This window comes from Glycine max, chromosome 6, assembly GCF_000004515.6.
Source record: "Glycine max cultivar Williams 82 chromosome 6, Glycine_max_v4.0, whole genome shotgun sequence".
Classification (NCBI taxonomy): Eukaryota; Viridiplantae; Streptophyta; class Magnoliopsida; order Fabales; family Fabaceae; genus Glycine; species Glycine max.
The window spans coordinates 13,234,847-13,262,286 of NC_038242.2; the positions used below are offsets into that span (position 1 = coordinate 13,234,847).

Genomic DNA, 27,440 nt, shown 5'->3' on the forward strand with positions numbered 1-27,440 from the left:
TACCCAAAAAATTAAAAATTGAAAATATCACAGTTTATATTAAATGTGACAAAATTTAGAGATACACACATATCATAGTTTCTTAATCATTTGACTTTTTTTTCTTCTTCTAAAAGATAAATCATATTATATTTTGAATTTTGAATTTCATATATTTGAAATTCTTCTTGATGCAACGAAAATGAGGATTTATTTCGAGTAAGTTTGATAAAAAAAGTAAACATATTAAAATAATAATTAAACTTTACAAAGACAAGTCATACATTATAATATTTCGTTAAGAAACATTGCTGTTATAATTATTTTTGACATTATTGGTTAAAATATATTAAAATATTTATTTTCAAAATATAATTTTAATTATCTTTTATATTGCATATATATAACTGCATGAACCCCAAGAGTCATTCAACTAATATATTCTAAAAAGCCTCTTTAAAATTAGTAAATTGCTCAGTTACTTCCATTTTTTAAAAAAAGAATACCCAGTTGCTTTTACTTTACCTGTATTTATTCCAATTTTCTTTTCCTGTCTGATGGGCGTCTACTATCTTGTTACTGGCTTTTTCCTAACCCCCATCAGCATCTTCTAACTTTTTTTTTCTTTCTTAAAACGGAAACTATAAATTTAATTAAAATATATTATAATTTTTTTATATCATCGTTAAATTATAGATGACCATGTATCACAAGACAATTCATATTTGTAATAATTACCTTAATTTTAAGTGATTTCTAATTCATTATTCAATTAAAACCAATTTCCAATTTTTTTATAAAAGAAAATAGTGTAAGTTGGATCTAGAACTCATTAGCACCAGAATACACCTTAAAGCTAAAAAATCTTATAAATTATAAATAAGATTTCATATGGAGATATGAACATGTACCATTTTTTTTTTTTTATAGAATTGTAATAAAGATAAACTTAAGGGGGGAGGGTTAAGTAATTACCAATTAGGCTTCAGCGGTGACGGAGAGGGAAGGGTAGTAGCTTATAGTGGGAACTGGGAAGAGTCGTTCGCTCGCAAACGGAGACCGAATCGTCGCGAGTGGCGAGGCGTTGTTGAACCCTAACTCTCATCAACTAGATCTGAGATTCACAGTCCTTCTTCCTTCGCATCCCAAAACCCTAACTCTCATCGACGGCGATTCGATGTCGAGTTTCCACGTCGGCGGCAAGGTCGTGGACCGAGTCGATTTGCTGAGGAAGAAGCAATGGCCATGGCGCCTCGACGTTTGGCCCTTCGCTATCCTCTATGGCGCGTGGCTTTCCGCGATTCTTCCCAGCCTCGACTTCGTCGACGCCGCCATTGTCTTCGGCGCGCTCGTCTCGCTTCACATCCTCGTTTTTCTCTTCACCGGTTGGTCCGTTGATTTCAAATGCTTTGCCCATTATAGCAAGGTAATTTGATCTCTCTCTCTCTATTCATCAATCATCGCGTCATCTTAGTAACTATGTTTTTTTTATGGGCAAATGTTGGTTGTTAATTGTTAGCTGGGAATCGAACCCACGACATTTCCTTCCCTTCCTTCTCCTTTTACCACCAAGCCAACCTTATAACTCCTTAGTAACTGTGTGTCTGTGTTTGTGGAGAATTGATTTAGTAATTTTTTTTTGTTTCGTTTGTTTTCAGGTTAAGAATATTGATCAGGCAGATTCGTGCAAGATTACTCCGGCGAAGTTCTCCGGTGCAAAAGAAGTTGTGCCGCTTCATTCACGGAAAAGTGTAAGTGTCTGACGTGTTTTGAATTGTTGAATTGAAGTGTGGTTGAGTTTTTATGTTTTTTTTTCCTTCTTTCATTCGGAAGATGGAAAGAGTTTTGATACGGGATTTCGGCAGAGAAAACTATGTTGAGTTTATGCGTGGCAAAACTAGATTAGTATTAGGGAAGATGGTTAGAGCTCAGTCAATGAAAAATTGGAAGAGAGTTTGTGTTAGTGTCTTGGTTCATTTATCCTTCCTGGCATAAGACACAACTTGATATGGCATAAGTTTGAGTTGAATAATTTGGATTTAAAAGAAAGTATGAACGTTCTAGATTGACAATTTGTGAACTTCTTTCGAAAGCAAGTGCATTGTGTAATTTGAAATATTTTTTCAATTGCCACCTTAAGTTCATGGGGATTTTTATTTGTTGGAGTGGAGTGTCTATTTCTCTTCTTAATTCATTATTTTTATTGTGTGATATGCATTAATGTAATGGCTACAAAATAACGGTTCTTAGAATTTGGACTTAGGGTCTAACTCAATCCTACAAAATCCACTTGTAAGATGAAGATTGCCCAAGCCTTATAAGCACTACTTAGGTCATATTTCTAGTCGATGTAGGATCTCAACCACCTAAGAACCGCATCTTAGTGGCTGGACTCTATGATGCTTAATTTAGCCTTTCTAGTCAGTCCTTCCGTAGGTAGTCCTTTTTGGCGTAGGGGTGACCGCAATTATTGTGGATTTCCAACCATGATCATTGAAAGTTAGATAGTGGTATGTACTTTCTTAAATTATTTCCTTGAATTAGCCTGTGATGTAATAGTATTTTGTAGAGAATGCTGGTAAACTGACTCACTTAGATCCTTGGTTAGCTTTTTCTTTGATTCTGGGGGTGGACGATGGAATTTGTGCATGGAATATATCTTAGGAAAACTATCAAGTTCTGGTAAGGTGGTAGATTATTGGGTCAATTGCCTTTGAAGGGGATTGGGCGTTGATATATTATTCTGTAGTACTTAACAGGATAAATACAAATTATAATTGTCATGAGATTTTTGGAGCATTCTTCATATGCCAATTTATAGGGTTTGAGAGGAGTAAACAAGTCAAAGTTCTTTGGCAGTATGCAATACATGTGTTGACTAGGTAACTATGGTTAGGATAGGAAGGCCAAAATTTTTTGTTGTTACCTCGTATGGATAAAGTGATCTTAACTTTTTTGTGATGCTGAGATAGTAATAGATAACCACAGTAGTTAGCTAGCCTGAGGTAGTTAGAAAGGGTAGGATGGCACATGTAATGTATACATATAAATTATAATATAGGATACATGAGGAAGGACATCTTGTCATTTTGGTGGAAAAATCCTGCAAAAATTGTGGCAGTAGAGAAAAGAAGAACGCCAATTACTGATGGATGCTCACATTAGGAGCACCTAGGAAGTGGTGTGAGAAGTTGTCTAAGATTTATGAGCTGCAGCAAGAATAGTATGTATGTATGGCTGATGTTGTGCACAAAGGCAAGAATGAAGGCCTTCATTTCGACAGGGCTGATTTTGCTGGAAATGATGCTTATGGCTGGATAACTCAATTGAAAGGTATTTCTGAATGAGAAGTATCCAATAAGAGGAGTGCATGATGGATTTTATGATGAAAATTGAAGGGTGAGCCCTGTCCTGCTTTCAATGGTTGGAGTCTTGCATTCTGAACTTGATTAGATGATGTTTAGGGTTGCAGTCATTGGGCATTTTAGCCACCCATGATCTCGAATCCTTATGAAATTTTATTGAGTCTGAAGCAAGAGGGCTCAATGCAAGAGTAAAGGGAGAATTTCTAGACTTTTGTAGGACCACTTCTTGTCATAAGGAAGGATTACCTTTAGAAATCTTGCTGAAGGGGCTCAAGGAGGAGAGGAGTGGAACTAAAAGATGCAGTGCTGGGTCCTTGTCTGAGAATGGAGTTTTGTCCAAATGGATGGAAACTCCAGAGGTCAGTAGAATGCTTGTTTTGAAAACCGGACAAAATGATTGGTTTGACTGGAAGCTGGTCTAGTGATTGGTTTATTAACTCCAAAAAACTGAAGCATTTTAGAACCTGTAAAGAACTGATCAAACTGGTGAAAACCGGTGCAGAAAACCGGTTTGAGGCTGTCTTTTTAAAAAATATTTGTTGATTTAATTTTAAACATTTCTAATATAAATAAAAACACTTATTTTAGGATTTTACATAAATATAAATTATTTTTGCAATCAATATTAATTTTTATCTTATAAAACATAATCTAGACTTTTATATTGATTTAAATTTTTTTAAATCCTTATTTCTCTTTATTATATATTATTTTATTACTTAAAATATTATATAATATTAAAAAATATAAATTTAATTACTAATGGTACAACTGCAGTTGAACCAATAAACTGTGAATGAATGCTTTCACCGGTTCAACTGCCGGTTCAGTTTTTATAAACATTAAGTAAAATTACAGAGTCACTAACACTATTTGATGGCCATAAAATACTCAGAAAACAGAGCATTGGTGTTTTTGTTTTGACCCAGAAGGGGTTGATGCTGTTTTGCGGTTTGCAGTGGAGGAGTAGGCTTTGTCAGCATGCTGCAAACAGCTGGAGCCCTGGTGGGACTTGTTTCAATATGGATAGATAGAAGATAGATCAACCGATTAGTTAGTTAGTTGCAAATTACAATCAGTGGTTAGTTTATCAGTTAGTTATAATCAGTGTTTAGCTAGCCTGAAGTACTTAGCAAGGGTAGGATATACCACGTGTATAAATATATAATAAAGGAGACAAGACAACAAACATCTTGTCAATTTTAGAGAGGTTTGAGGAATTTGGGCTAGGGAGGTGCAAACCTTTGAAGTACTGCAAGTTTGCAGTTGAGTTAAGGTTGGTTTTCCCCCTACCCCTATTTATTCTAATAAAATACCAGGTTTCTATCAGATAGCAACAATTTTGGAGGGCACTTCATGTGTTTGTCCTTGACTTTTTGTTTATTGATTTTGTATTTTGTGGGTTTTTTTAGAATGATAGCTTTTCAGGTTGGAAAAGAAAAGTAGATGAGTCTATACGAATAAACTTTTCTTAATTTATGTTTGAAATTTAATGTATATTTTGATCTATGTTCTTGTTTGTTAATGTGCATGATTTCATAATTGTGATGCCTTTTATATTTCCAACAGATTTAAAAGTAAACTGTGCTGTGAATATGCAATTTCCTATGTATGCTTGCAAACTCTCCTTACTAATTTTCAATTGTTTGGTTTGTGGATCCAGCTGCCTCTTTTTACATTGTTGTTTACTTGTTTTCTGCTCTTGCAGTTTGTGTTTTTGATGAGCAATTTTATTGGTTGTCTATCACGTTTAAGTGCTTGGTTGTGCAGTCTGCAGGTTCTTCATCAGCGGTGGATTTGGAAGAGAACTACTTCGATTTTAGAAAGCAATGTTTTGTGTATTCAAAGGAGAAGGGGACTTTTTGCAAGCTTTCCTACCCTACCAAAGAAACATTTGGATATTATCTGAAGTGTAGTGGCCATGGCTCTGAAGCTAAAGTTCTCGCTGCTACTGAGAAATGGGGGCGGAATGTGTGGGTTTCCTTTTTCTCTGACCATTTTTATTATTCTTCAGAGCACAATCTGTCGTGGTGTATTATAGATGTGTATTGGATTTGTATTCTCATACATCAATATTTTTGAATTAGACATGCCTTAGTTGCAATCCCTCTATTTTGGTATTTTTGGTGATTCTTGATTTCTTCCCCCTTTTCAAAAAGATATGTATCTTCTCAGTTATTTGATTTATGGCCATTACATTTTTTAGTTTTGCTGTCTAATGCTGTCTAATGTTCTACTTGTTGATCTTCCAGATTTGATTATCCTCAGCCAACATTTCAGAAATTGATGAAAGAGCACTGCATGGAGCCTTTTTTCGTATTTCAGGTATCTTTTTAACAATATTTAATTCTCTTTTTTGTCTTTAATCTTCATGCCAACTCTTAACTTGTTCTTGCTTATATTATGATCAGGTTTTCTGTGTGGGTCTCTGGTGTTTGGATGAATATTGGTATTACAGTTTGTTCACTCTATTTATGCTGTTTATGTTTGAGTCAACCATGGCAAAAAGTCGGTTGAAAACTCTAACTGAGTTAAGACGTGTTAGAGTGGATAGTCAGATCCTAATGGTACATCGCTGTGGCAAGTATGCTATCTCATTCTTAATTCTTAATAACCAATAATCAATATTTGGGTTTAAAGGAATAAAATTTTCATACTTGCATGCATATTGTTTGGATTCTATAGGTGGGTAAAACTCTCTGGTACAGAGCTTTTGCCTGGGGATGTTGTCTCCATAGGTCGCTCTTCTGGTCAGAATGGGGAGGAGAAGTCTGTACCAGCAGACATGCTTCTATTGGCTGGAAGTGTGATTGTGAATGAAGCTATTCTGACAGGCGAGTCTACCCCTCAATGGAAGGTGTTACTCTTTTCCGAACTACTCACACTAATATACTTGTTTGATCATTGATGGATATATGATATGCTCAAAAGTATAAGTTGCTTTTGTGGGGGAGGGGATCATATTTTCTTAAACTTTTATGTAGATGACTATGTCTGATTGCCGAAATTGCATCATTTGTTTGCTTATGTGGACATTGTTGGCAGTAATTATGTCTTGAGTATCTCTCGACATACTTCTATGTTGGTTTTATGTCTTGAATATCTAAAAGTAATGATATTTGATTTCACCCAGGAAGCTGAACAACTTGTTCAGACAGATTATTGACATGATGAAATCTTCTGTTAATATTTAGTTAGTTTGTCATTTGCTCACTATTGAGCTATAGTGTTGCCACACTGATTTTTCCCTCCTGTCTTTATTTATTTACTATATAACTACTGTATTGATGATTGACTATATTATGGTTTATATTTATATAGAGCATTCAATACTTAAGTTTGTTCTTTCCAAAATTTAAATGTTTATGCATGTCCAAGCTTCCATGTTTACTTGTTTATGTAATTATGTATGTATATGATAATATGAATTCATTGTTTTTCACGTGAAAAATAAATATGGTTGGGATATGACATCTTCAATCTTATGGTTGGCTGGTATATCTGAATATCTGAGAAGCCTTTGGAAACTGGAGCTTTTTTTTTTGTCATGTTCTCTTGCACAACTCTTATTTAGATATGCCATCCTTTTAGATTTCAATCGCGGGTAGGGGGATGGAGGAGACATTGTCAGCAAGGCAAGATAAAAACCATGTGTTATTTGGTGGAACAAAAATATTGCAGCACACTCCAGATAAGGTTATTTCTGGCTGAGAAATTATATATTTTCGTTTGATGTTGAGCTAGTGTTCATGCTTCTCATTTTTTTTAAAATTTTGTTGGAGTCAAGAGTTTTCCTCTAAAAACACCTGATGGTGGCTGCTTGGCTGTTATCTTGAGAACGGGGTTTGAAACAAGTCAAGGAAAGTTGATGCGAACAATCTTATTCTCTACAGAAAGGGTAAAGTGATCCAGACCTTACTGAACCCGAATTTGTGATTTCAGTGTCGTTTTGATGATTTTTGCCTGGTTTCTCAATTGACATATTATAGGTGACTGCTAATAGCTGGGAAAGTGGATTCTTCATTTTATTCCTGGTTGTATTTGCTCTTATTGCTGCTGGTTATGTGCTTGTTAAGGTGATGTTTCCCTACAATTGCATGGTGAACATTGATATGGTTTGGCCTTAATGGTAAATTGTGATATGGCTTGGTAAATTGTTAATTTTTATGCTTACAGGGGCTAGAAGATCCCACAAGGAGCAAGTATAAACTTATACTAAGTTGTTCACTTATTGTTACTTCTGTGATTCCTCCTGAGTTACCAATGGAATTATCAATAGCTGTTAATACTTCCCTGATTGCACTGGCACGGCGTGGCATTTTTTGCACAGAGCCTTTTCGAATACCATTTGCTGGAAAGGTACCTGGAGGCCTGTCACTATGTTTATACTGTTGTACATCCTTTACTTTGTTAGATATATTAGATCATATGAAATTGGTTTTTTGTAACTTATTGTACATACCTTGCCCTACAGGTTGATATATGCTGTTTTGACAAGACAGGGACACTTACTTCTGATGACATGGTATGTCCATACCAGTCATGATATTGATTTTTCATTTAAGACCATAGTTTGTGGTGTAACATTTTAGTTCCTACTTTGTAGGAATTTTCTGGAATTGTTGGGTTGAATGGAACTACAGATTTGGAATCTGATACGAGTAAAGTGCCTCTGCGAACTGTAGAAATCCTGGCTTCTTGCCATGCATTGGTATTTGTTGAGAATAAGCTGGTATGCCTCTCTGCTGGAGATTAAATTCAATCTAAGTTTTTAGACCTTGTTATTGAGTTGAGCAGAAACAGACCCTTTAGTGGGAAAAAAAACTTAACATTATCAAGTGTCATGATCTCACCAGTTATTCTTTTAAACCTCAACTTTAAAATAGAAATGTATTATATTAATAAAATTTATTTAAAGGCTAGGATCTCATGGAGTGGTAAAGTCACTACAGGGGCTCCATTTCCATGATGAACAGACAGAGAAGTAATATATGCCATGGTACAATATTATTCTTCAAATCAAATTACTTTTGATATACTGTCAAAAGTTGCTTCACTGATGTCATGCTAACTGTCTAAATCAATTTTTAGATGATATAGAAAGTTTTTGTGTTTTGGAATCAAAATAAAACTTCTGTTTCCACAATTCTGTCCCTCCATATCCTAATTTTTCTAGGTTATAAATATTTTTCGTGCTTTCTACCTGATACTCATCAAGCTTGAACAATAGGTATTCATGATTCCAGTGGATTTAGAGTTAGAAGGACTTTGTGTGTTTGCTCCTTTTATATATGCTATTGTTTGTTGACAGTTGACACTGTATTTTTATTAATATATTCCTTACTTTCTCCCAGGTTGGTGATCCTCTTGAGAAGGCTGCACTTAAGGGAATTGACTGGAGTTATAAATCTGATGACAAGGCTGTTCCAAAAAAGTAAGTGAATCCATTGCTGCTTATTTAAATATCTTAATTCTTCTTTATTCTCTATGCAGCCAAATAATTGTCTCTTTTTATCATGTGCAATGTCAGATTTTATGCCTTGGAAATTTGTGGTATTTGGGCTCATTTAGTTAGATTGTTGCCAGTCATGGTTGGCAAACTGGTTTACATTCCAATGTTCCTGTTGTTTGAGCAAGGAAGTACAGTGATTAACAAAAAAGAATATGTTACTTCTGACCTCTGGCAAAATATTATATTCATAGTCTATGACGTTTGGGGTTTGAATGCTTCATTCATGTTCTTTCATTTTCCTGATTAATATGTCCTTGTTTGTACTTTTAAGCCCTCTGTCAATGTTTTATCCTGATATGCTATCAAATTTCAGGGGAAATGGCCATCCTGTCCAAATTGTTCATCGGTACCATTTTGCATCTCACTTAAAACGAATGGCAGTTGTTGTTCGCATTCAGGAGGAATTTTTCGCCTTTGTGAAGGTTTGTGGGTTGTTCATTTGTTTAGATATATATCCTTTGGATACATGCTTGTTACCCAATTAGGTCCTCTTGATTTAAGTTGCTTCTTGGGCATTATGTACTTTGGCTTATAGTTAATGAAGCCATGACTTGAGGATTTAGCAATGACTTGTATTATCATATATTTTGGGGGTTATGAAATGGTCAATAATAGAAGTGAGTTGAGAAGAAGGAAAATTGATTGGTAAAATAGCCATGTGGGTTTACTAATCATCAAACGTGGTGCTAAATTATTTTATTTTGTTAACTTCAAATAATTCTTGTAATGATCAATAACCTCGAGAAAGCTGATTGTTTTATGTTTGAAACTTTGAATGTTTTGAATACCATCCTAGTTTCTTTTTTTTTTTTTTTGCTCAGCAAAGATAATATTGTATATATATAACTTGGAGTACCAGGGGTACTAGATTACAGCCTTAAGAGCACCATACAAAAGGTTCCACGATCAGACATATATATTCTGAGAGAGAACCTTTCTATGGGTGCATATGAAAATTACATTTAGTAACCCTCAATGATCTACCCTTTACTGAAATAAAATCCCTGTCTAATGGTACTGGACCATTGGTTAAAGTGGGTAGAGAAGTCTTTCTCAAAGTTCCTAAGCCAAGTCCAGAGAATGAATGTTGCATCTTCAAACAGTTTATTGGCATTGAAAGTTGCATTAGAGAACACTATGCTATTTCTTAGCTTCCAAATAGACCACGTTAGTGCTAACCACCATCCTAGCCACGTTAGAGCTTTCTCTTTTAAATTTTCTGTTTTAATTTTTTACTCTTCTGGTATATTTTTCTTTCTAATTTTAAGGCATGTCTCATGTATTAATAAGGGATGCATCATGTGAGAGGTGTGAGGGCTAATTTTGACCATCTATGTAAGGTTAAATGGTGAAGATTAGGTTTTCTTGAACTATATAAATGTGTATATTATAAATGATAATTTACATATTATAATTTACGCAATACATGTATTGCTGCTTATTTAGTGTTTTTTTTCTTTTTTGGAAATTATTAGTGTATTAAGTTTTACTTTGTGATTCAGTTGGGACAACTGTTAGAACATTTATGATTCAGTTAGGACAGCTGTGGTTTGTTATTTCTGTTAGTTTGCTAGAAGCTGTTATTTCTGTTAGAGCAGTAACTAACTTTGGTTATGTGTTTTCATATCTGTTCTCTCTATAAATAGAAAAACAAAATCAGTTTGTAACTAACCTTTCAATTCTAAATCAACAATAACATCTTCCAGCTTTCTTCTTTTCTCTCTCAAACTCTATGAGAAATGTATTAGGAAATTAATTGAAAATATTTTTTTAATAGAATTTGCATCCATGCAATAAAATATGAAGCTATCTTTAAAAAATTAGGGTCTACGAAATGAAAATTAAAATTATATTGGGCATGTTACCATGGTTGTCTGTCACTTTTGATTGGCTCATGTTAAATGTTTAATATGTCCCTCAGTGGCTAAGAATATGGCTAAAATAATCCCTTAAGCAAGCTAGCTTTTGGGAGTGAGTTAGACCCAATCTGTTCTAATAAATGTATTGGCAGTCTTTTTATTTATATATTTAAAATTTAAAGTGCTTACCCTAGTTTGTTAATAAAAATAATCCATGTTGCACTCATAAAAAGAATGTAAAGGCTACAGCAAGTGTTTATTAGATCTGGTCTTGGCAAATAGTAATTCATTATCATATTTTCTGGGTACTGGGATTTGGCAGTTGGTTCTATAATGTTGGCTCACCCGTGCACTATGCATTTTCCAAGAGCGTTTTTGGATATTATGTTGAGATAAAATGATTTGAGTGGACTGATTTTGGCACTACTTTAAGGCCTTTTATGTTTTAAAGAAACTTTTGAACAGTAGTAACTAGTAAGTTACTGTGTTATTTCCCTTTATTGTTCCCCTCTTAGGAATTCTTTATGACCTTTTATTTCAGGGTGCCCCAGAAGTTATACAAGATAGGCTCGTTGATATACCGCCATCATATGTTGAGACCTACAAAAAATACACACGTCAAGGGTCTCGTGTTCTTGCTCTGGCTTACAAGTCTCTTGCTGACATGACAGTAAGAATATTATGGGTTTTACACTGTTTCAAGAACCTTTCTCCACTGTATATTCAATTATGCACAGGAGAACAAGAATAATAGTTTCAAGTTTCCTGCCTTGTCATTTTAGTTATTTGAAGTGGGTAAACTTAAACATGTTCAATGTGTGTCTATTTTGGCTTTAATTCTTAATAACACCTATTTTTGTATAGCTTGACATTCAAGTTAATTTTCCCTTTTCTATTATTTTGACAAATTTGGATCCTAACTTTTAAGTGTAATTGAGAGTCAGAGAACTGCATTTCCCCCCTCTTTCCTGAAGAATACTTGGTTTCCTTCCTCATTTTTGCTTCATTAATTACTTGCAACATTTGTTTGTTTGCATTATTGCTTATTATTTGTTATGCTTGAAGGTCAGTGAAGCTAGAAGCTTGGATAGGGGTATAGTGGAGAGTGGACTTACTTTTGCGGGTTTTGTGGTAATCAATCAACTTCCTAATATAATCTTTGAGTTAATTCTAGAATTCTTCCTCTTCATTGATGCTAAAAGTTGGTATGGTGCTATTTTCAGGTATTTAATTGTCCCATAAGATCAGATTCAGCCACTGTTTTAGCTGAATTGAAAGAATCCTCGCACGACTTAGTAAGTGCGGCTTTCAAATTAGCTTCTCTTACAAGAATACTTAAGTACTTTCCTTATTGCAAAAGAATTTTTCTTAGATCTAATGAAAACATCAGCATTTATGAGTAAATGAGCTGAATATAGCTTCATTCATTCTACTTTAGGAGCTAAATGTCCAAGAGTATATATATAAAGGTTGAAAATTTGCTATTTATTTTCACGATGTTTTAATTAATATCATAATTATGTATGTTCAAGCACTTTGGAGCTGAGCATAATGGGATTGTAGAATCCATGCGGTCAGCTTTCTTAGTGGGAATAAGGTTGATAAGCCAGAATGAAACATAAATGTCATAAATTGAGTATTTCACAATACATGGGCATTTAGGATGGATAAGAATAATAAGATTAGGCATTCAAGATCATTAGTGGGAAGGTTGGGGTCAAGATAGTCACAATTGTGTTAGACCTTAGGATCATATGCTTATGCAGTTTTTGGTTGCTGCTACTAATGTCTTTAATTCCCCCTCTCGATCTTGGCTGGGATCTTAATGTTGACTACCTTGGTTGGATTGGAGTAGCTCCTAGAAAGGAAAAATGATGAAAAACCATTTGTAGACGATTTGAAATGCAAGTCTGTTCCTACACAGGTCTCTGTATGATTTGAAATTATAGATGATGCTCCTTTACTAAGGGTTAGAAGGAATGAAGATATGGTATTAATAAAAATTTGGCACCTGAGATTTCCCATACATAAGTGGCAATAAGTCTTGGTTAGTTTTGCTTTTGTTGTTCAAGCATGATTTGGTAATATCTGACTGGTTCCTACATATAGGCTTTAGCCTTAGAAAGATGTGGAATTGAAGATGAGGTCTCATTAATGAGGAGGGGTAGAGGGAGACCAATAAGGGCATGGCGAGAGACTCTTCATAAGGATTTTAGCATACACAGGGATTCATGAATCGTATCCTACCTTTTAGTGACATCGAGTCTTGATTATTGTTGCAGTTGTTCAAGTACCTTGGATCAATTTAACTCTGTTAAGGTTTTTTCAATATTATCTATTGGGGAACAGTAGTAATTTGAACTTCTAGTTGTCATTATCAAGTTTTATCATTAGAGTTCATCAATGTTATTTAAGAATGATTTTCTTACTGATCAATTCAATTTATTTGGGATATCTTTGGGTTAGTGTGCCTGCTTTTAAGACTGAAGGCTTGGTATGTAATTTGTAAGGCTTGTGTATTATTTTGATTCATGTAAATTGTTAACGAAGCTGCTGGCCCCTCCTCCTTTGGGGTGGATGTAGGGGCTGGGATGGAGGGTTTTGGGATCCTTACTTAAATTAGCAAGAAGTAACTGACTAGCATCTTTCACTTAATTGATAGGTGATGATTACTGGTGACCAAGCGTTGACAGCTTGCCATGTTGCTAGCCAAGTTCATATTATATCAAAACCTACATTAATCCTTGGCCCGGCACAAAATGGTGAGGGATATAATTGGATGTCCCCTGATGAGACTGAAAACATTCGCTACAGGTAGTTTTCTAGTTGCCGTATCTTATGTACTAAATTGATTCTTGTTAATTTTAGCTTTAGACAAGTAGTTGTTGAATGTAAGAATTTTTTATTGTCATTTGTAGTTTTTATTATGTCCTCTGCAAAGGAGGTACTTGTTCTGCAAAATTGTTAAGCTGAAGTTTTTACTCAACAATGCCTCCAAAGTCCACACTCTCTTTTGCAGTCATTTTTAATTTTCTTTTCATTTTTTCAAAATTTTGACTGATAATAGGTATAATTGGTTTCAGTGAGAAAGAGGTCGAGTCTTTATCAGAGACTCATGATCTCTGTATTGGAGGTGATTGCATTGAGATGTTGCAACAGACATCAGCTCATCTTCGGGTCATTCCCTATGTGAAGGTTTTGATCTTACGCTTAATAGCAAAACATTAGAACAGAGTTTTTGGTACTGCCTTCGTCAATGACAGTTACATTTTTTGTCTCAGGTTTTTGCTAGAGTTGCCCCCGAGCAAAAAGAACTTATCATGACCACTTTCAAAATGGTGGGACGGTTAACTTTGATGTGTGGGGATGGTACCAATGATGTTGGAGCTTTGAAACAGGTAATGTGTTTAGGTAATATTCAATAGATTGTATTTTGTTTTCTGAATATTAAACTTGTCAGTTATCAGTGTCAGTCATCAGTGGAAAATAAAATAAACTCTTTACAAATTACAACCTCCATACCCACCATATTAGATCGCATTAATTAAAGAACCTTACTAATAGTGTTATTTAGTCACATATGAAGGTGAGTTGTCAAAACAACCTACCTGGCTTGGCCCGCCACGGCGCCACCAGTTGAGTTCAAAGGTGAGCCAACTCAACTTTGGCTACTGTTTTTATGAGCCCGGAAATTGCTAACCCAGCTCAATCCACCATATGGTGTGGGTTGAGCTGATTGGTGTACCTATTTTTTCTTCAAAAAGATAAATCTGGAAAAAAAAAGGAAAACCCTAAAATTATTAAAAAAATAAAAATAAAAAGAAATAAGACAAATCAGAAAAATAATAGCTGTGGGTTGGTTGGGCTGAGTAATGTTTTGACACCGGAAATCAGAAAAATGTAATTTCTAAATTAAATATATAGAGACCCATGAGCCAGCCTGATCTATCCTTTGGGTGGGTGGGCTGGGTCCAAATAATCTGGGGTGCATGTGAGCTGATGTTTGTTTTCCGATCCAATTCATCCATGATCTTGGGTTGAACTGGCTCGACCCGCAGATTGAAACCCTGAAGGGTCATCTTGGATTGTAAGATGATCTGTTGGCTACAGTTCTAATTACATAGCCATGTTATTTCAGTTTCCAGTGAATTTCTTATTATTGTAAATGAGAAGTTACAAACATTTGAATTTGGTATTTTGTTATCATGGTATTAATCTGTGTTGCTGTTAGTCTTGCATCATAAATTGGCATTATTTTGGTTGGAAGTACTTGGTATGTTGCATGTATATTTACCGAAGAATAATATAGGCTGACTTCTCTGGTTTAGGCCCATGTAGGAATTGCTCTTCTGAATGCATTGCCTCCAACTCAAAGTGGAAACTCCTCTTCAGATTCGTCTAAGGAAGAAGGTTCAAAATCTGGCAAGCAAAAGAAATCTAAACCTGCAGCGGACACATCTGGGAAGACTGCTGGTGAAGGCACTTCAAAAGCCAAAGTTGCTTCAAAATCAGATTCCGCTAGTCACTCATCTGGTAACCGTCATCAGGCAGCCGTTGAGATGCAACGGCAGAAGCTTAAAAAGATGATGGACGAGCTTAATGAGGAAGGAGATGGTCGTGCACCCATTGTCAAGCTTGGTGATGCCTCAATGGCATCTCCATTCACTGCTAAGCATGCATCTGTTGCTCCCACCACTGACATAATTCGTCAAGGTCGGAGTACCCTAGTGACAACCCTCCAGATGTTTAAAATTCTGGGTCTCAACTGTCTTGCTACTGCATATGTGTTGAGTGTTATGTATCTGGATGGTGTCAAGCTAGGTGACATACAAGCCACAATAAGTGGTATCTTCACTGCTGCATTTTTCCTCTTTATCTCACATGCACGCCCTCTTCCCACTCTTTCTGCTGAACGTCCTCACCCCAACATCTTCTGTGCTTATGTTTTCCTTTCCCTCTTGGGACAATTTTCTATTCACCTGCTTTTCCTGATCTCATCTGTGAAAGAAGCTGAAAAACACATGCCAGATGAATGCATTGAACCTGATGCAGATTTTCATCCCAACCTGGTGAATACTGTTTCCTATATGGTGAGCATGATGCTTCAGGTGGCCACATTTGCTGTGAACTATATGGGTCATCCCTTCAACCAGAGTATTTCTGAAAACAGGCCGTTCCGGTATGCACTTGTTGCTGCTGTTGTTTTCTTTACTGTGATCACATCAGATCTATTCAGGGACTTGAATGACTGGTTGAAGTTAGTGCCATTGCCTGTGGGATTAAGGGATAAACTATTACTTTGGGCGTTTCTAATGTTTTTGGTTTGCTATTCGTGGGAGAGACTGTTGAGGTGGGCCTTCCCTGGTAAGATCCCAGCTTGGAAGAAGCGACAACGGCTTGCTGTATCTAATTTAGAAAAGAAACAGGTCTAAAGTAGTTGAAGAGATGTGATGAAGAAAAACACTGACGACGGGCATTGCAATGATGACTAGGTCAGAGACTGGACATGATGAATTTTGTTATAGGTTCTTTATTAATTGTCTTATTAGTTCTTTTCCCAGAGATGGATGGGGAATTTATACGATATCATTATTTTTGGGAGAAAGGTATGAATTTTAGAACACGTGCCTTCCCAATTATCTGAGATGATTTTGTTAGCACAGGAGTTTTTAATTATTTAAATGTTACGATTCATTATACTCAACCGCTTTGCTCGTAAACTAAGTAAAATAAAAGCCGCGTTACATTAGGAGGCGTTTGTATACTCCGCATGCGATTGATACATTACATTACATGAAAGCAGAATAGACTTATATTCTACATAACTAGTAAAATGAACTCTCATTAGCTACTTGGATGGATGATATGACCATGAGTTTGTTATGTTAGGAACATTACATGAAAGCATCAGAGGTTACTTTGAAATTGGAAAGTGTAACTAGACACTTGATAATGCTGAGGAATAGAGTTGATACATTAGATGTATTTTATGCAGATATTTTTGGTTGGAAGTTTCAACATAGAATTGGATGAGAGGATTTGAAACTGAATAATGGTTCTGGTTTAATTAATTAGGCCCCGTTCAAGGTGATTTTTAGTTTGTAGTTTTGAAATTTTAATAAATTAAACTCAATTTTAGATTTGAATTTTCAGTTTTAATTTTTTTTAAAACTTTAACTGAAAAATTATCTTTTTCAGTGACTTCTCGTGGCTCCAACCCGTATCACATCCCTTGTGAAGTATGATGCCAATCCAACAACTATCCGTGGATCTACTTGCCTCATCTTCAACTCTAGACAAACAACAACCATCACTTTTATCCAATTTTACTGATTAATGGTACAACCAAATACACTCATCTCTTTTGTTTCAAAATTTGTTTAAGCAAGAGGAGCCATTTAACTATTTTAAAATTATTAACCATGACCTTCAATCTATAATTCAGGCAACAGTTGAATTCCCAACTCTAAAACTCGATATTAGAAATTAAAATTCACCACAAAAAAATCTAGATCCAAACCCCCAAGACGCGTAACAAAAAATTTAGAATTCCAAAACACAGAACACAAACATGCGACAGGGGCACGCGACGATCTTAGGGAGGGGGAGGATCAACATTGAAGTATATCCAAATCTTGAGAGAGAGACGAAGAGAAGGAAATGTGTGAGGGTTGGATAAAAACTGAAATAGAAATTAAAAAACTCATTTTTATTGTTTTTGAAATAGAGTGAAAACTGATTTGAAAACAAGAAAAAAAATTAATTCAATCTCATTTTTATTGAACACGTTTTCATTTCAAAAATGCATTTTAAAATAGAAAACAGAAAACTCACAATTATCCTGAATAGGCCTTACTTTTACCATAATATTCAAATTGATAAACATGTAGAACAGTTAAAAGAAAGATGAATTACTGGTAGCTTATTAAATAATCATATGAATACTATTTAATAGAGGTGACAATTGTGTAGAATATTTGGTTGAAAGCAAATTTGGGTGGAAAACTTCTAATGAGATTGAGATGTTATAAATCATAAATGAGTTAATATGGTGTAACTTTTGATTGATAGAAGGGGGAAACGATTCTTAGGCTTATCAATAGTTCACGTTAAAAAGCCTATCATTTTATATCGTTGCAGACTCCTGCCCTAAAAAAAAAAAGTCGTTATTTAATTATTTTGTGACTAAAATATGGTTCGTCGGTTGAAAACAAATGTGATTGTCTAGTTGGCATTTGGAAATTGAGTCAAGGAACACAAACTCTACATGAGAAAGCTCAACTCAACTCTAGAGGCTAGTACATGACATAAACTCCCTATTAAATGTTGTTCTTTATGACCTAATACTTAGCTGTCAGAATTCTCAGTGGCTAGATTCCCATTGTTCCAATGCGTAGGCACTCACGAAAAAAATAAATGAAAAGTCCTACTAAGGTTTGTATACGAAGCCTTCTTAAGTTTCAGTCTGAAATTTATTATAGGAAAAACCTTAAAACGTCTAAACAATTTACATTCTATTATAAATTTTCCTAATACTTTCTTGATAACAGAATTTTTTTTGATATTTATCATATAAAACAAATAAGAAGATTAGTAAAATATGTAGGATTTAAAACGTGTTAAAACATTAGTAATATTTAACATAAAGAATAGGAATATTTACTATTAAAAAAAATGTGTAAAACGCTGAAAACTTGAGACGTGGGATACCAATCCACATGACTTTTGAAGTCATACATGTTTTTTTTCTAATGTGCAACAAACATTATTTTGTTGTTAATTTACAGATTTAAATTAAATATAATTTAAATTTCTATAATATAACAATTTTTTGCTTTAATTTTTTTAAATGATGATTTTAGCCTTATTATTTTTACAAAATAATTTTTGTCATTCAGTAATAACGTGATATGAATTTAAATATGTCATGTCAATGATTATTTTGATGTAACATATGACAATATGTTTAGATACATATTTATTATTAAATAATAATAGAGACTGTTTTTAAAATTTACAAGAATTAAGATCAATATTTTTTTAAACTAATTAAAATATCCCATATTTGTAGGATTGATAACCGTATTATACTTAATTTATAAGTGGCATTGTTCAATGTAGTTTTAGAGTTTAGTGCATGTTTGAATGTCACTTTAAAGAACTTGGTGTTTCATTTCAGAAACACCAAATTCTTTCTTTTCTATTTGATGTCTTGAAATTTGAAATTATACATTAGAATTTCCAAAAACAAGTTCCTAATTTTTATCCATACATAGTGTTAGTCATTCAAAGATATGAGAAGGAAACAATATTAATTAGAGAAAACAACATTAACTAAACTTGAAATTTTACAACAGTTTTGGAATTACAAAAAGTTATAACATCTAAAGATATGAAAATGTAGTATAAACCAATGTTGCATAATTGCTAATAACTCATCAAACACATGCTACTTTTTACATACATGTTTAATTTGACTGTATACATATGAACGCCCATGCTGTATATATTCATGCATGAACATCTCATGCTATTTGATAGCTTTAGAGAAAAAATAATATAAGTATAATAGATTATATGATTAATAAGATGAAAAAGATGGAGAAAAAAAGAAGAAGAATGCCAAATAGGAATTTGTGGTATATGGGTATTCATTTATTATTACCCATCTGTCCTCTATACAATAACTCCTACCTTTCCTTCTCTAATTAGTGTTATCACAAAACAAGTCGTCAACAATTCCTGCTGTGCATGCTAAGTATGAATAAACAACTTTCCACTTGTGTTTACGCTCTACTTTAACACATGCACGAACAATAAAAAAAAATGATTTCTTTTTTCTACAATATAAATGTTTCAGCTTCAATTCCCATGCACGAACAAATATAGGAAGCTGTAAAAATTACGAATAATAACAATCAGAGTACTCTATGAACATGCTTTGACGTTCTGAAAAAAAAAGTTAGATAATTAATAATGGCCACCTTAATTTTATAAAAATGCATTAGATGTTGACAGTATCGTCAATTGTTACTATGATCGTCTTCCCCGTCATCAGAAACGTTACAAAAGTACTTACAGCACGTGAACTTACACCCAAATTTGAGTGTGTACAGGTGAAAAGAGAAGAGAGATAGTAGAGAGAGAAATAAAGAAGAAAGGAAAGCTATAGTAGCTGTAATAAATGATATAACCCTAAATAAAGAGAGAAATAAGAACAATGAGGTAAAAATGAGTTATATGTGAAACAGGATGTACAAATACAATAACTACTCATATCCTCATCTTGGAATTCATGAAGAAGCTTTCAAAGGTTGATTCATCACATGGAAGGACTATGCCTCTTGAGTCACTATATCCGTATTCCTCTGCTGATTTCTTCAACAGTTGCTGAAAGCTAGGATTCTTCAAGTAAGATAGTGGTAAGGTGAATCTTCTTAGTTCTTCCCCCACATAAACAACGAATTGCCCCTTTGGTGCTTTTCTCGCATCTGCATCACATTGGTACTTTGGCATGTTTGCAAAGTACTACTACAGACTAATTAATTAGTAAAAGGATTAGCAGCTAGCAACACTTGGCAATAGATAAGAAAAACCGAATGAAAAGTGCAAATTAATATGCTGCTATAACTATGTACTGTGTCTTTATATAGAGAGGGATGCATTTGACTTTTTGCATGGTTGAAACAGTAGCTAACTGAAATTGTCGACATATTTGAATTCGGCCAATTGCGAGATTCTTGGAACCGAGGAAGGGGTAGTGAATGTTATTAATTTTGCACTGTATATCGAATATTATTTCACATGGGTTAGGCTGAGGTGCGCTGAATGAAAGCACGTTAATAATGTGTAGTGAATATGGAAGCAGGTTATAAATTGCTACCTCGGAAGAACATGCAACATTTTTTATTACCTCAAAAAGTTTAAACGGTTGAATATTTGGCAGACATATGTATCTTCTACGTACAAGAGAGGATCGTTGAGTCAAATAGGAACGCGTAATTAATATAAATGACAAAACTCTTCATGAGTCTTTAAAACAGTTGTCTATCCATGAGTCAAATTTGAGATAATCAATTACTACTTTATATTAATTAATCTTTGCACGACCAAGTGGTAAACTTTCTTAAAAAGTTCTAGAGATTTAAATTGTGAATAATACAGTCTACTTAATTACCTTGTGTTGATTTTATTTAGAAATTTGACGGCCAACAAAGAAAAGAATTACAAGCTAGACTGGAATCAACATATTACGCACAAGCTATAACTCTCCTATTTAGACTAATTTTGTTAAGCATATATAAATATTTTTTTTAATGCAAAAATGAATTTTTTAGTTAACTGAATACAAAAGTTACTCTTTACTTTATAAAAACTCAAACAAATTAGATAAATTAAAAGATTGACTCAATGAAATTAAAAGATTGACTCGGTAATATAAAGTCTCCTTACATTCACATGAGTAAAAATATTCTTTTTAGCATGAGAATTGATGTTTAATTTTTATTGCGTGTAAATTTTTTTTAATTAGATATAGTCACACATCCTAAACGAGATTAATCTTTGATCTAATGGGTTGGAGAATACCCGTGATCTCTAACCTAATTTTTTTTTTCATTGTGAGGCTAAAGCTTAATCTTTAATTATTTTACCTTTTAGTCCATTCTAATTTTATTCACAGTAGTGGACGGTAATAATTGTGTTTTGGAATTAGCATTTCCACTTTTCCAACAGGATGAGATAGAAGATGGTGGAGCTGGATGAATGCTTGTGGAGACGACAACAACAACAAAGAGGAAAAAAAAGAAGAATCAGGTTCGCCTTATCATGAGAAGTACAAGATGCAGAGGGTTATTTTAATCAAGGTAAAAAAGTAACAGTCCTTCATTGTCTTTTATGGTGTATTTCACTGTTTTTCATCTTATTTTTTATGTATATTTTGCCATGTTCCACATTTTTATTTTTATTTTTTCACCTCTAACAAACACATACTTTTCATCTTTCATCCCTCCTACTTTTATACATACCAAACAAAGGATAAATTTGTCAAAAGAACAAAAATAAATCCTTTCCACGTATATAGTTCCAACTTGCAACCCTTAGAAGTAGTATTAAAAGATAGGACTTGCGTGTGGGGATTACAAAGAAAAAAAGGTACCCCTTTGGAAAACAAGGTCCACCGCTTGAGAAGTGATGAGATTAACATAGAGCTTGATGCCTTCTAGCTTGGAAACACAACATCAAGCTTCTAAACAAAAATATAATAAAGCAAATAAATTTGTGACAACTCTATCATTTTAAAGCCATAAGCTTCTCCTTTTCTCTTTTTATCGTGACAGTTTGCGTGCACTAATTTTTTTTTCTTCAACAACTTATAAATATCTTCATAACTTCTCCATTAAATCATGCCCGCAAGTTGTTCGTGAAATTTCCCTCAAGTGGATTGTTTGCGAAAATTCAAAACTTATAATTTATTTGTTAAAATTTGAATATTTTTTCAAAATTTCAAGAATCCTTTGAAATCTTGTAAATCCATAAAATTCTTTCAAATCTTATAAATTCATTTATTGTAAATTCATTAAAATCCAAACTACAAAATTCTAATCATAATTTTTTTTTTAAAATTCATTTCATTTCTATATAAAGTCTTTTGAAATGCACAAGATTTTTTTTTATCAAAATAATTTTTTAAAATCTTAATTGAATATACCCCTTAAAGACACTAATTAGCCAGACTCACTTATTATATAATACATCTATTTTTTAATATTATTTCTAATCAAGATTATTAATTTAACATCTAGATTTTGAAAGCCCTTCATGTCACACACATACAAAAATGGACAAAGAAACAATCTTAAAACCTAACCTTAATTTTAATTCATTTTCAAAGTAAATCAAAATGATAATGGGTAATGTTATTTAGTGGGAGGAAATATCTAACAAGAAAAGGACTTTTTTTATAAGCAAAACATATTTATTGATATAAAGAGGAGGAGAAGCACTTCAGAATTCGAATAAGGAAAACTTCATTTTCTCTAAAATGTCGTTTCTTCAAGTGGGTTTGATAGAATTCTAAATCCATAATCGAACCTTAGTTCCATAGTTTCATAGTTCCACTCCAAATCAATAAAAAGATTGGGAAAGAAGCTAGTATCATAAAACCTAATCAACCTTAATTTTTAAATCATTTTCAAAGTAAGCAAAAATGATTAGGGTTATTGTTATTTAGTGGGAAACATATCTAATAAGAGAAGGACTTTAGAATTTGAATAAGTAAAACATATTTTTTCTTTCTTTCTAAAAGTAGCTTCTACAATTGGGATTGATAGAATTCTAAATCCATAATTGAACCTTAATTCCATAGTTTCAAAGTTCCATTCCAAATCATTTTAAAAAAATGGACCACTTGCTTACCATATTTTCCTTCCATATAATATATTTCTAATTTTCATGATTTTCTTTTAAAATTTTCAACTGAAAAACCGATACTAGTTCTTTAATTGAATAGAAAACGAGTTAATACAAAAGAAAAATAGACTACTGATGATTAAAAAAAGATTGAAGCGATATTTATAAAAATCTTTTATTAAAATGTAAATTAATTAAGGAATAAAAATTTCATTAGTTAAGTTGCTTGGGAAAAGGTCTGACATCAATAAAATCTATTTATAAAAAAGAAGAATCCAAAGTCTACATAACTTGCAAATACAAGTACCCAAAGTTTACTTAACAGGTACGACAAATTTTGAGAACAAAATTTTAAAAAGATTGAGAGAAATATAACGTACGCTCAATCTTTGAATTAATGGAGCACTTAATAAGCTCTTATGTTAAAGGTCTTAATTTACATATTAAATTTCTCTGAGCTCTTCAGACTTCAATCTTTGAATAGAGAGCTCTTAAGTTTTGACAATGTTTTATTCACCTTAATTAATAATTATAACTTAGCTCCTAGACATGGGAACCTAGCTAAACCAACAGTCCCTTATGATCGTACATTTATTTACCAACTAAGAAGTACAAAATTTCAAATTTTTTAGTATATATTAGGATTAGTTTACTTTTTGGGTTAATTAAATTTTTAATTCTTCAACTTTTTCATATTATAATTTTTAGTTCCTCAAAATATTTTAACAACTTTTAATCTTTCATTAACTTTCCTTTCCGTCATCATTTTTAGTTCTTTTAAATTCTTTTGTCCATTTTTAATTTTTTTATTTATTTTAATTGCTCAAGAGTAGTTTTAAGTATAAAATAAATAAAAGACTAAAAATTAACAAAACAAAGACTAATTTTAAGTAATAAAAATAAACAAAGAAATAAAAAAATAAAAGAACTAAAATTATTGACAAAAGATTAGTGAAGGATTAAAAGTTGTATAAATTTGTTTAAAAGATTAAAAATTGAAATCTAAAAAAATTAAGGGATTAAAAAACTTAATTAATCCTTACTTTTTTTTTCTTACTAGATTAGGATCAGCTTGCTAGAGATTCAAAATATATAGGATCCATATATCAATTTTCATTGAGTGTAAAAACCATACTCCAATCTAATAAGTGGAGGCTAAACAAGATGCTCATGCTCATGGTGGATGAAAGTGAACTATAAATTAATTGAGCTTTAGCCAAAGGTCATCTATGTACATACAAAAATTAATATGCATTTTTTTCGGTGAATCATGCAAATTAATATATGAAACCTCTCTTAATTATTCTGAGGATCAGGCCATGTTCATTAAGCGGGCATGGAGAAATTAAGCTGCTCCTGAGTCACTTGGTAACCAGATTTGAAAGTGAGATATAAATCAGAAAAGTAATGTGGAAGGGTTCTCCAACACTATATGGTGAGGGGAATTTATTAACAAATTGCAAGCTTAAGTGCATGACTCAAGATAATTCTTGAATATATAAATACACGAAGGCACTCGTGTTTGATAGGCTGCATGTGTGGGTACGTACGTGCGCTTACTGTTTAGGATTTAGGCATATAGCTTACAGTGTCATATTTTGGACATAAGGATTAATTGCATAAAAAATACGCTTCAAGTTAAAAATATACTAATATATTTATAAATTTTTAAATAGATTTTTGATAAATAGTTAAGTTATTTTAAAAATTACCTTATTTATAGTTAGGTATTTTTTTACCTGTATAATTACTACGATAAAGTTTGAACCCCCAACTCCGTATAATTTATCTAAATCATCCATCAATAAGTTGACCCTAATAGGTTTGGTTTATTTTCATTATGCAAATTATTATGGAAAAGTTTGATACAATAGTTTTAATTATTCCACCAATTAATCATTGACTAAAGCAAAAATTTGTAACGTATTGGGTCATCCTATTAGTAAACCAATTTGGGCCAGTAGATTAAAAATTGTATTTTTAAACAAATTAGCGATTATCTTTTAGGTGAAAACTCACTTTCTGACTCAAGTTGGTCTTAACAAACTAAAAACACTAATTATTCTCAGAATACTTTATTGTTTTCATATACAGTATTAGTGTATTTTTTATGCTTTTAAATTACTTAATTGAGAAATATCTCAAGTATAATTTTGAAAATAATCTGTTCATCCATTCTAATTACATATATAACAATTACAATATGTAAAATAACCAGTTCATCCATTCTAATTACAAAAAATAGTTCACAGTAAACTAACCGTGTAAAAAGCTATTACATTATTACCCAAAAAAAAATTAATTATGAACAATGAGTTTATTGACTTTAATTAAAATTACTTAAAAGTTATATATGTTATAACTTTTAATTGATTGACATAGTGTAAAAGTCTTTTAGTATTGTGCGTGCATAAAAATTAATCTCTTCTAATTAAATTCTTTTTTTTAAGAAACTAATTAAATTCTTCTAAAAAAATGATTTTCGTTGAATGTCGAGAGCGTAAACTGAAAGTTAATATGCAATTTAGAAATCCTTAAATTCTTGTCACATAACTTTACATACATATATATGTTAGGTGACTTTGAAATGCAACAAGAGATAATGAGATATTAGGTCATAAATCTGTACAGTGTGTGTGCGCGCATAAATCTGTACTATATATGTGTGTTATGATTGTCATAAATCAATTTTAGTACCCTTTCTCACAATTACGCAAAATCACTACATTATCCTTTTTTACAATTACAAAAGCTTGTCCAAAAGCTTCGATCTCCACAATTGTTGCACTGTATTACTCCTCCGCAGTCCTACACTGTCTTTGGTCTACTTTGAAGTAGTGTTTATGGTACATTTTTAGGTATTTTTATTGTCTGAAGTTTTTATATTTGACATTATTCTTAAGCATTACATGTGTTTATTTTTCAATTGGCATACCAATTTTGACTATAGCAATCAATCATTGACTTCTATAATGTGATTCTATGAATACAAAAACCCAAAAAATAAAATGTCGAAGTTGTTGAGGAGATGGTTTAATCATTAGGATGCAATTTTTTTTAATGAAAGGGTATATTTGTATAAAATTCTTATACTTCATTAATTTGTAAACAAAGTCCAAGACAAAGACAAATGCATAATGCTTTGAATATCATGTTATACATGTAACATTAAAAAAAATGATCCAATAATTATTTAGATAAAGATATCTAAATATATCTTTTAGTAACGAAAAAATAGATTATATTGTTTTAAAATATCAGATTGTTATTTTTATTTTGAAAAGATGTTAGTATAATAATATATTGGATTGATTGAAGAAAATATAAATAATAGATAAAGAAAGATTGGTTAAACAAATTTCAAATTATGTATAATTTTTATATAAGGGTATAGAGTTCTTTATTTTAGAATCACACACATAAATAATTTCTCTTGATATTAGTGGACTGTTCAAGGATGAAGAAAAAAAAATAAAAAAATTCTTTCAACGTAATTGGTAGAGGAAAAAAAGAACAACGAAGAATACAAGTTTTTTGCTTCAAGAGGTGACTAAACCAACTTTTTCTAAACCTCCATGGTATGAATTCATGATATGAATTCTTGAGAATGTGTTTTCTTGATAATATATTGATATTATCTAAAGGATTTTATCATTAAATTAATGAATATATAATTTAATCTTTAGAATTCGGACCAATTTATACTATGTGTTTTATGTTCCATCACATATAAATATTATATGTTTTAGTTATTATATTACTATCTTTTAATGATGTGAGTTGATCATTATCTCTTAAAAAGGGATGATGATGTATATTTTATTATGAAATTATATGATAGTTGATTATTATACAAGACATATTTTTAAATTATCATAAATTGCTTTTTTGAAACTCAAATTTTTGTGATAAGAAATAAGTGATAAAATGGGAAGACACCCATAATATTATCAGGAGGTCCACCATGTACCAATACTTTTGGCCTTTAAATTATATTTATCCTGACTTCAATATGGTGCAGCTTGCACACCATATTTTTTTCTTTCCCTGGATTTGAGTAATCTTTTATCACTTCTCGGCGTCGACCATCATGTGCCATCATTGGTAGCAATTTTTTACAACAACGTTTCATTTTTTTCTCTCCACTCTATCGGGGGCACACATCAGCTCCAAGTCAATACTAACGCACCATCGACAATGATTACAAATGCAGCACCTCTGACGCCTTGTTAATGTACCATCTTCAAACCATTTTCCTCTTACTCAGGACATGAAGAAGAAACAAAATCAGTTTTTTGATAGTCACGGAAAAAT

General features: G+C 32.5%; 1 protein-coding gene across 1 annotated transcript; it reads left to right on the plus strand.

Moving 5' to 3' along the window:
- Positions 1 to 912: 912 nt before the first annotated feature.
- On the plus strand, positions 913 to 16,419 carry LOC100789385 (probable manganese-transporting ATPase PDR2). The gene is made up of 21 exons (XM_003526854.5): positions 913 to 1,405; positions 1,638 to 1,730; positions 5,115 to 5,317; positions 5,597 to 5,669; positions 5,756 to 5,928; positions 6,030 to 6,201; positions 6,936 to 7,040; positions 7,132 to 7,242; positions 7,334 to 7,420; positions 7,521 to 7,703; positions 7,819 to 7,869; positions 7,951 to 8,076; positions 8,699 to 8,778; positions 9,170 to 9,278; positions 11,257 to 11,385; positions 11,781 to 11,846; positions 11,939 to 12,010; positions 13,378 to 13,529; positions 13,799 to 13,910; positions 13,997 to 14,113; positions 15,044 to 16,419. Exons 1-21 carry the CDS (start codon positions 1,157 to 1,159, stop codon positions 16,145 to 16,147), a joined length of 3,567 nt encoding a protein of 1,188 aa, XP_003526902.1. The 5' UTR covers positions 913 to 1,156; the 3' UTR covers positions 16,148 to 16,419.
- The last annotated feature ends 11,021 nt before the right edge of the window (positions 16,420 to 27,440 follow it).